The 10,174-nt window shown below is 45.2% G+C and overlaps 1 protein-coding gene across 1 annotated transcript in view; it reads left to right on the top strand.

Annotated features, from left to right (window-relative positions):
- Positions 1-265: 265 nt before the first annotated feature.
- The window catches only part of Fam114a1 (family with sequence similarity 114 member A1), a 65,163-nt gene continuing 55,254 nt past the window's right edge, over positions 266-10,174 (top strand). The window contains exons 1-2 of the mRNA XM_070013143.1: positions 266-338; positions 8,083-8,442. Of these exons, the coding sequence (XP_069869244.1) occupies positions 8,092-8,442 (351 nt within the window). The 5' untranslated portion in view covers positions 266-338; positions 8,083-8,091. The remainder of the gene's footprint in view (positions 339-8,082; positions 8,443-10,174) is intronic.

Genomic DNA, 10,174 nt, shown 5'->3' with positions numbered 1-10,174 from the left:
CGAGCGCGGGGCGGGGCGGGGCGGGGCGGGGCCGGGCGGCCCAGGACTCCTCCCACAGGATGCCCTCGGCTCCCGCCCCCGAGACCCCATAGGACACGCCCCCAGGGTCCGCCTCCGTCTAGGACCCGCTCCTAGGTCCCCATCTCACCACGCCCCCAGGACGCCTCCGTCCTGGGCCACCTCGGGCCACGCCCCCGGGACCCGCCCCCGGGACCCGGACCCGGCCCCTTCCCGCCCGCCTCCACCTCCGCCTCCGCCTCCGGCCGCGTCCCCGCCGGCCCTGCCGACGTGGCGGGGCGGGACCGCGGGCGCTCGGCGCGCGCTCGGCTGCCACCGCGGTAAGAGCCCCGGCCCTTCCCGGTCCCCATCCCTTTCCCCGGGCGGGGTGTCCCGGAGCCCCTGCCGTCGCGCCTCGCCCCCCTCGCCCCCCGGTGCTGCCCTCCGCGCCCGCGCGAAGCCGGAGCGGCGGGTCGCGCGGCCGAGGGCCCTGCGTGGGTGCGGGCGTGTGAGTGTGTGTGTGTGAGTGTGTGTCGCTCCGGGTCCACGCTCATGCACACACCCACACGCCCGCACGCCGGGTCTGCCCCCTCGGCCGGCGGGGCCTCCGCGGAGCCTGCCTGGCGCCCCGAGCTCTCCAGCACGTCCCCGCGCGGGTCTGAAAAGTTTCCCCGGAGCCGCAGGTCCCCTTCGGGCGCGGCTGCGGGGCTCCGAGGGGGAGCCCCGGTAAGGCAAAGGCCTCCATCCCGGGGCGTGCCGGCCTCGGCCTTGACCCCCCCCCCTTCCGTCCCCCCACGTCGATCCTTCCCCACCCCCCATCTGCAGACCCTTGACCTGCCGGTCCTGCTGGCCCCACCGGCATCCAGAGCCGGGGTCCCCCCCCCCAAGCCCTGGCCCTCCTCAGTGGTCTCCCTGGAATCTGGTAAGTACTCCCAGCTGTCTGGAGTCCAGCTCTAGAGTGGGAAGACAGCAGTGAGCCGGCTGTGGGAGGGTAACCTGTGCCCTGCGGATCCCATTTGGTTCCATCCAGAACTTCCAGAAGGGTGCAAGCAAGCAGCCGTGGCTCCTTAAATCCGTGGCTCCTGAACTTCATAAGACTTCAGCCAACCTTCCCTAACTGAGAAGGGGGCCTCTGTCTGCTCTCTCTGCCTCCCCCGTGGTCCCTTCCCACCCCACCCATATTAGCCTTTCTTCTTCCTTTTTCCCTTTCATCAAACCTAAGATCCGAGAAGAATCTGATCCACTTCTTAGCTTGTAAGCCCTAAGCAAAGAATGAACTTTAGGGGTGGGATTTGAGGCACCTGGTGCAGGAGGAGTTTGAAGGTAGAAAGGGACCTTTCTGAATTTCAGAGATTCATGCCATATGCTTAGTCTTTTACGTATAAGACAAGACATACCACCTATTACTATTTTTGCCAGTACCAGAGTTTGAACTCAGTATTTTGTGCTAGTACTCCGTCACTTGAGCCATTCTCCTAGCCTGGCTTTTTGCTATTTTGGAGATACAATCTTTTGGACTTCTCTGCCTGGGCTGGCTTGGAACTTGGATTGTCCTGATGTCAGCTTCCTGAATAGCTAAGATTATAGGTGTGAACCACTGATGTTCAGCAAATAGTGTTTGTTTTAAATCACTGTCAAACACAATATATTTCAGTTCAGTAGATACTTACGAGTCAGAAATGAAAGTCAGAGCCCTGAAAGCAAAAATGACATAGAAACAAGTATTTTTAAAAGCAGTAGTAGAAATCCATACAAAGTCTTCCAAAAACCATAGCAAGAGGAACAATCCATTCTTTGGAAGTAGTGGGGAAGATTAGGGAACATTTCAAAGTAAAAGGTGACAGCCACGCTGCATCAGTTTGCCAGGTAAACAGAGGGAGGTAGCCCAGACAGAACCTCATAAATAAAGGCAGGGAGCATGAAGGGCTGTGAATTGTGTGAGCAATGATCAAGGTTGAGAGCCAGAGGTGTTGGGTGCCTTAAGAGCAGCAGGAGATAGGCAGACAGTTTGGCGCTGGATTCTGAGAGGCCACAGATGTCTTGGGAAGATGCTTACATCTAACACTTTTAAACAGGAGCCAATAGGTCTCAGAACAGTGCAGGGCAGACACATGAAGAGCCCGATTGTGTGCACTTGTCAGGCTGAGCAGGACCTGAGCCTCAGCCAGGGTTTATTCCTGGTTGTTTACTGACCAGCACTTTTTTTAAAAAAGGTGATCTCATACACAACTTATTACCATATTTCTATTTCTCCAAGGGAGGGCCTTTAAAAAATAATTCATCTGTCGTCAGTATGTTTTCATAGAATGAGAGACATTTTGACACCAAGAAAAGCACAGAGCTAAACATGCAAGAACAAAGGCAGAGCTTTATGTCAAGTAAAGTTAGATGTATGAAAAACTGGAAATCTTGTCCTTATTTTTCTCTGTCATGAGGGACTGGCCCAGTCCTGCAGTCAGGCTTAGGGAACCAAGTATACTGATCCTTTTGTTCATCCTGACTGTATAGATGAGGGAATGAAGGAAGACCAGTGAGAAGGGGCAGATCATTGGCCCAGGAAGCGCCATTGAGACCAGAACCAGAGAGAAGTTTTCCTTCAGAATCCCAGCCTTCTTCCATGTAGCCTGTCCTAGCCACATGGGCTCCATCCTCACTGCCTAGAGCTTATTCTTGGTGCCATGCATTTGCACATGCTCCCACCCACAGAAGCTGGAGTAAGACAAGCAGGTCAGACTTGTGCAGGAACATTTTTCTTTTCATTATTTAATATGCTTTTTGCATACCTTCCTCCCCACTTCTACCCCACCCCCACCCCACCCCTGTGCTGGCCATGGAACTCAAGGCTGCCTGCCTGCTAAGCAAGCACTCCATGACTGAGCTGCACGCTGTCCCTGCATAGCTTTTTTAACTTTTGTTTTTGCGCCTCAAACAAATCATTCATTTCTGAAGACGGTGACCTGCACTTATTTTGAGGAGCTGTGATGATGCTACCCCACCATTTTGCAAAGTTCTAGAAGCATTTTAGGTGATGAATGAATTTGCTCATGAAAAACTTAACTTATTCCCAGTCCACAAAGGCTTCTTTATCCACCACGCTTCCTCTCTTCGGGGTTTTCTGAAGCAGCCTCCTTGTTCCTGTGGCTTGAGTCTCCATTAAAGACATGGGCATGGCCGCATGATGATGTGCATTCCAAACCCCAAATCACAAAAGACATGACTGCTCATTTGACACTCAGGCAGAGATGTAGCCACCTCAGAAAACATCAGGTGGATCCCATCCGAAGTCCTACTGGACCCCAACAGCCCTAGCTCAGAGACAGCTATACATTTAGAACATGGTTTCTAGTGGTTTCAGACAAAAGTGCACAGCCATGAGGGAGATCCCCCATCACAGTAGTAGCTGGAGCCAATAGGAGAGGTAGATTAGAGAAAATTTAGACTAGAATGCCATAGAGGAGTAAACAGACTAGCAATGCACATAATTAGAAGTTACAGTGGGTGGACGCTAGTGGCTCACATCTGTAATCCTAGCTACTCAGGAGACTGAAATCCGAGGATCAAAGTTCAAAACCAGCGGTGGTAGGAAAGTGTGAGACTTATCTCCAGTTAACCACCAGAGAACCAGAAGTTGTGCTGTGGCTCAAAGTGGAAGAGTGCTAGCCTTGAGCCTTGCTCAAGGACAGCACCCGAGCCCTGAGTTCAAGCCCCATGACCAAACAAATTTTTAAAAACAGCAGAACTGACTGCATGACTTTTATTTTCCAGTATATGTGAAAACAATCCAGTCATCCAGTCTTGCTGAAGCATATATGTCATCTATAGGTCTTCCTTTTCTTTTCCCTCCCTTTTTCCCTCCCTTTCTCTTTGTCTCCCTCTCTCCCCCCCCCCCCCCCACCCCCGCTCTCTCTCTCTTCTCTCTTTCTTTCCCAGTCCTGGAACTTGAACTGTGGGCCTGAGTGCTGTCCATGAGTTTTTTTTAGCACTCTACTATCTGAGCCACATCTTCAGTTCCAGCTTTTTGCAGCTACTTGGTGATAGGAATCTCACAGACTTTTCTGCCTGGGCTGGCAGCCTCCTGAGTAGCTAAGATTACAGGCATGAGCCACTGGCACCTGGCTTTAGATATTTCTTAACTATCATTTAACATCTTACAGCTGAATTTTGTGGGGGTTTTTTTGGTGTTTCTAAAGGGATGATGGTTAATACTGCTGGTTGAATGCAAAGCAGTCACGGAGAAGAGAAGTTTTATTGTAGCCATTTTTCTGTCCTTCCGGTGAACTGACAAGGCAATTTGGCCATCAAAAGTAGGTGGGGTACGTAGGTTTGCTCTTTTATTCATCCCTGTTGTGAATCAAAGTTCTTTATGGAATGCAGCCACATATTCATGTGTCCATAAGCAACCAGGAATCATTCATTATATAGCCTGTTCTGGGGAGTTTGAAGTGTTACCTCACTATCCTATAGACCTTTTTTGACCCCTAGAATCAGGACTCAAAGCTGAGAGAGCTTTGGAATGTTGCAGTCAGGTACAAGCTCTAGAAAAACCCAACTGCAAAGTTCAACAGGCTGCTGGACTCAGTGTAATCTCATGCCCTGGACACAGGACAGAATGTACATTATTTCTCACCAATCTACATATCTTATGCACTTGCCATTTTAGAAGTGTAAAATGATTTTTAATACATCTTATGCTAATTAGCATCCCCTGCAGCCCCCAGCAGGGAAAATGGTCATTGAAACCTCAGCAGTGGTCACCCAGTTATAGATTTCAAATTTCTTACTAAAGACTCAAGGCACTTTAAGTGTTAACTGACCACCCTAGAGTGTAAATTAGCATGTTCATATTAACATGTACATATGCCATATGGTAAATACCCCATGACATAGTATTTTATTTTACATATGACCAATACAACAACATGTTTATAATTAACATGTGCATCAAAATATTTATAATGGTTTTTCATTTGCCATGAATGTTTATTGTAGCCAGATTGTTCTTATATTCCTGTTTATAGGAAATATTGCTACTTCTTAAAAATCCAGATTAATGATATGAATACTCAAATTACTCCACAAAGAAATATAAATATTAGATAAGTCTGTGACCAGCAATAGATTTAAAAATGGGAGTAGAAGTGATACAAAAGTATCATTTATCCATGAAACATTCTCATTACAGCTGTGACCCCAAGACAAGGATAAATTAGGACAGAAATCTGGGGCCAGGTATGGTAATCCATATTTGTAATCCCAGCTACTCAGGAGGTGGAGTTAGGAAGATAGTGGTCTGAGGCAGATCCTGGGGCAAAACAAAATGGTCTCAGTTGGAATGGGAAGGAGGAATCTTCCCTGAGACTATATAATTAGAGCTGGAAAGTAAAGGATGGGGAAGAGAACAGTAATAGAGGGTGAACCCAAGGTTGAAAGGCCATTGGGAACGATAATGAGGACCTGATAGTGAGGCTAGAAGTCAGAGAATAAATGTGGGTTCTGAAGACTGAGCCTTTAGGATTTGGCTCCTGGCTGAATGTAAGAGAAGAGGCAGGTAGCACTGCAGACAGGGCTCTGCTATGGTTCAATATCAAAGTCAGATTGGGTTCAAACTTTGAATCTGCCATTTACTAAAAGCATCACTTCTGAACCTTAGTTTCCTCATCTGTAAAATGGGGCCCAACATAGCTAACTCACAGGAAGTAGTTTTTGCTATTGGTTTTGCTATTGTTGGTACTCAATAAATGATATTATGTGTTTTTCAGAGGGTGAAGGTTCATTCTTTGACAGTTCATTTGGAAATCTAGGTATACAGTTTGATTTTTGATATATCTACAGAATTGAATAGCCATTGTCAGAGATCTCAAACCCATTAACAGTCACTCTCATTCCCCTGTTCTTCAGTTTTTTCTAAGAAACTAATAATCTACTTTTTGACTGTATGGAATAGAGGAAGATATTTCAGAGCCACAATGTAGAATGGCATGTGGACAGTAAAAGATGTGACCCTCCAAGGAAGAGCATAGCAATAGAAATGATCAGACACCTTGTGGAATGAATGGCTCTTTGAGGGGACAAGAGGGCTAGTGTGAGCCATGTGAACATGCCTGAGCCATCCGCTGTGAGCCATGTGAACATGTCTGAGCCATCCGCTGTGAGCCATGTGAACATGCTTGAGCCATCCGATGTGAGCCATGTGAACATGCCTGACCCATCCTATGGCCGTTTGTTAAATGGCTTCTCATGAGGTTTTAGCAGCAACCTGAGATTTGACCATTTAGTAAACACTGAGGCCAACAAAAATGTTCACTTGAGGGCTGGGAAGGTGGCTCAATGGTAGAGTGCTTGCCTCACATGCATGAGGCCCTGGGTTCGATTCCTCAGCACCACATAAACAGAAAAAGCTGGAAGTGGCACTGTGGCTCAAGTGGTAGAGCACTAGCCTTGAGCTGAAGAGCTGAGGGACAGCACCCAGGCTCAGAGGTCAAGCCCCACGACCACCACCACCAACAACAAAAATGTTCACTTGATTTTCCTAAGATTTGGCCTCTTATGTAATAAGAACACCATGTCTTCATTTTAGCCTAATAATATCATTACCTTGAATTAACCTTCTGAATCTTCGTTGTTCATAGAGGTATCTACTGGCCATGTGTGCCTGTGTTAATTTGAATTATTAAAAAATTTAATGTAATTAAAAATTTAGTTCTTCTGTTGCACCAGCCACCTTCCAGGTGCTCAAGTTAGTCACATTGGATGGGGTTAGTACAGAACATTTTTGCTGTCACAGAAAGTTCTCTGGTAGAACACCATTTCGTATGATATCACTAACATGTAAGCTTCCAAAGAATTTTCTGTGTAGTAGGTTACTTCGTAATGTCTACCTACCTCATTTGGCTTCATGGTTCACTTCTTTCCTTTCCATTTCATCTTTGTATTTCCCTGACTAGATTGTTGTCACACCAGAACCCAGACCTTCACCAGCTGGTTCCCAATAAATCATTTGTGTGTATATAGTATCTCATTGTGAATCTCCAGTTATATTACAAAGCTAAATATTTATAAACATATAAATAAGTATATAACTGTATGGGTGTATTTGTGCTAGTACTGGGGCTTGAGCTCTGTCTTTGAGCTCTTGGTTTGTTGGGTTTTTTTTTCAACTCATGGTTGATGCTCTATTACTTGAATCAGGCCTCCAGTTCCAGCTTTTTGCTTGTTAAATGAAAGTAAGTCTCATAGATTTGTCTGCCTGGGCTACGTTTGAACCACAATCCTCAGATCGCAGCCTCCTGAGTAGTTAGGATTATATGCATGAGCCACTTGGGCCTGGTGGAAGTTACCTTTTGATAAGCTCTTGAATATTTTCTATGTTTTTCTTATTATTGCTGCCAAAATAATGAATAAAGGTAGGTTAAGTAATTTTACAGACAAATAATGCTGTCAGTTCCCATATGTATATCTTTTTCAGGTCAGGGAAGAGCGTCTTGAATGTCCGAAGATAGGGCTGTTAGTTTGTATTACTTTCCTGTTGCCAATATATACAACACATTTAGTGTCTCATATCAGTTTTATTATTTTATGGTCAGTCCCTTAGCCACTTTTCCTGGATTAAGATTAAGATGCCGGCAGGGCTGATTTCTTCTAGAATCTCAAAGGGAAGAATGATTTCCTTGCCTTGTTCTGCCTCTAGCCTGGATTCTTTGGCTCGTGGTCCTTTCCTTCATCTTCAGAGCTCATCACTCCAATCTCTGCTTCTGTCACCACCTTACCTTTCCTTCTTGTAGTCAGATCTGCCCTCTGTTTCTCTCTGATGAGGGTGCTTGTGACTACCTTTTATACCCAAATTTCTAGATTTTTAGTCATCATATCTGCAGTTTCTCTCTCTGTGTAAGGGAACATTCATAGATTACAGAGATTAGGAGATGGGTATCTTTTGGGGCCATTATTTAGCTTAGTATAATGTTATAAAAAATATTTACAGATAAAAGAATATTTAACCCTATCAGGTTTAATTGAATTAATTGGAACTTTGAGCGATTGGTCAATAACACAGATTACAGCATAAAGTGTTTATACTCATGTTGACAGATACTTAAAATGTCTGATGATGCTGGTGACACCTTAACTGCTGGAGACAGAACAGATACTACTGAGATACCCAAGAATCATCATGCTTCACCTGAAGATGCAGAAGTGTACTGTGATCCAGCTATAACTTCAAATGATCCAGCTTCATCTGGCCCCAGAGGAGATTTGCAAGAGGATGTACCTAGTCAGAATGCAGAGACCACTGCTGATCCACACCCAGAACAATCCAAAGACCTTGATGCCATTGAAAGCCCACTCAACAGAGAAGGGGCTGAGGACACACTGGCTCAGTGCATTGATTCTGTCAACCTGGAGGGAGAACCCGGATCTGAAATACTTCTGAAAGAACAGAATGATCTGGTAAGAGTTGTCACTCAATTCATTTCAACATCAGTTCCTTCTGACACCTACTATCATAGACTGCTTTCTGTTGCTAGTAACACAGTTCCACAGACCAGGTAAGTTATAAAAACAAGAGAGGTTTATTTGCGCATCCACTAACTCAAAATCCATATTCCACTGATGAATAGATTGTATGTTCCCATTTCAGGCTTCTAATAAGTATAATATGTAGGATTGTCAATGAAGTTAACATAAATCAGTGTGCTCCTACCTTATCTGCTTTTATGAGTTGTTTGATAAGCTAGATGAAATCAGATAAATCCTGCTTTGAAAATACTGTGTAAGTCTTCTCAATGTCACAGTATTAGAACCTGCTGGCAGCAGATACACCCCTCCTGTACTACCCTGGGAACATCAAAAGAACTTTGGAAAGGTGAGCACTCCTCATAACGGAGCATCACAGAAGGATCTGGATGGAAGTACGAATCCTGGGGTCTATGACTCTGTATTTGTGTGCATTGCATCAGGAGCTCAGATACAATCTAGCCTGGGGAGAGATGGATGATCATGTTTGTTCCAGGAAGGGAAAAGAGCTGATAGGACTGGCAGCACAGGCCTGGAGAGGAGAGGATCTCTCCCATCTGTGTTGTATTTAAGCCTGCTGTGTAGATGTAAATTCACTCTCTTTTAAAGGAATACCAGCACAAGGTGGTCTCCTGCTCTCTCAGTTACCAATCTTAAATTAGTATGAGGTTAACTTTGTGCCTAGTCTTTTAGTATTATTCTTTTATTTGCCCTTTGACTCTTATAAGAAATCTTTTTGTGTTGATAACAACTATTCCTGTCAATTAGCAGATAATACTAAAAAAAATCTGGAATCCAAAGCTGGTCACTTGGATGTTGTCCTTAAGTTATGCCTAATTCTAAAGGAAAACAGCAGAACTCCAAAGCCTGTTTTGATCCCAGGTATTACTGAAGCCTGGTAAAATTTCATCACCCCTTTAGAAAGTATCTATAGGAAAAAACCTACTTAAAAATAGTCTTGTGAGGGGACTGGGAAGGTGGCTCAGTGGTAGAGCGCTTGCCTTGCATGCATGAGGCCCTGGGTTCGATTCCTCAGCACCACATAAGCAAAAAGAAAAAAGTAGGAAGTGGCGCTGTGGCTCAAGTGGTAGAGTGCTAGCTTTGAGCTGAAGAGCTGAGGGACAGCGCCTAGGCCCAGAGTTCAGGCCCCATGACTGGACCAAAAAAAAAAAAATAGTCTTGTGAGGAAGATTAGACTTAGAGGAAGTACACACCATTGACTTGCAGAGCACACACACACAAATGACTTACCCTTCTTTAAATGATTTGTATTTGCATAGTTACTTTGAATTTGGGCCCCCTTAAAGTCCATACCATTAGATTCACCTTTGCCTCTCAGAGTAGGCTCTACCTTGGTTGATAGGACAAGGCCAGAGAACAGGATGAGGCCAGCAGCCCAACAGACCCTTGCTTTGTAATATCACTCTGTTATGTATTAAAAGAAAGCATCTTTTTTTAAAGGTCATTTCTGTAAAACTCAGATGTCACAGAGTTTTTCTGCAAGAACCCACTTGCAAACATTTATAAGAGAAGGTCCCAATTCTTGCTTGAATGTTGATGTTTGGAACAGACTAAGACTGTATAATAACATTTATAATAATATAATAACATTCTTTAAATCTGGGAGTCTTAGTGGTATGACTGAGAATGCCTACAGTCTTAATTG

The sequence above is a fragment of the Dipodomys merriami genome, unplaced genomic scaffold (assembly GCF_024711535.1).
Source record: "Dipodomys merriami isolate MVZ:Mamm:240054 unplaced genomic scaffold, mDipMer1.0.p SCAF_9, whole genome shotgun sequence".
NCBI lineage: Eukaryota > Metazoa > Chordata > Mammalia > Rodentia > Heteromyidae > Dipodomys > Dipodomys merriami.
Note: the sequence above shows the minus strand (reverse complement) of the source record. Positions and strands in the feature narration are given on the sequence as shown.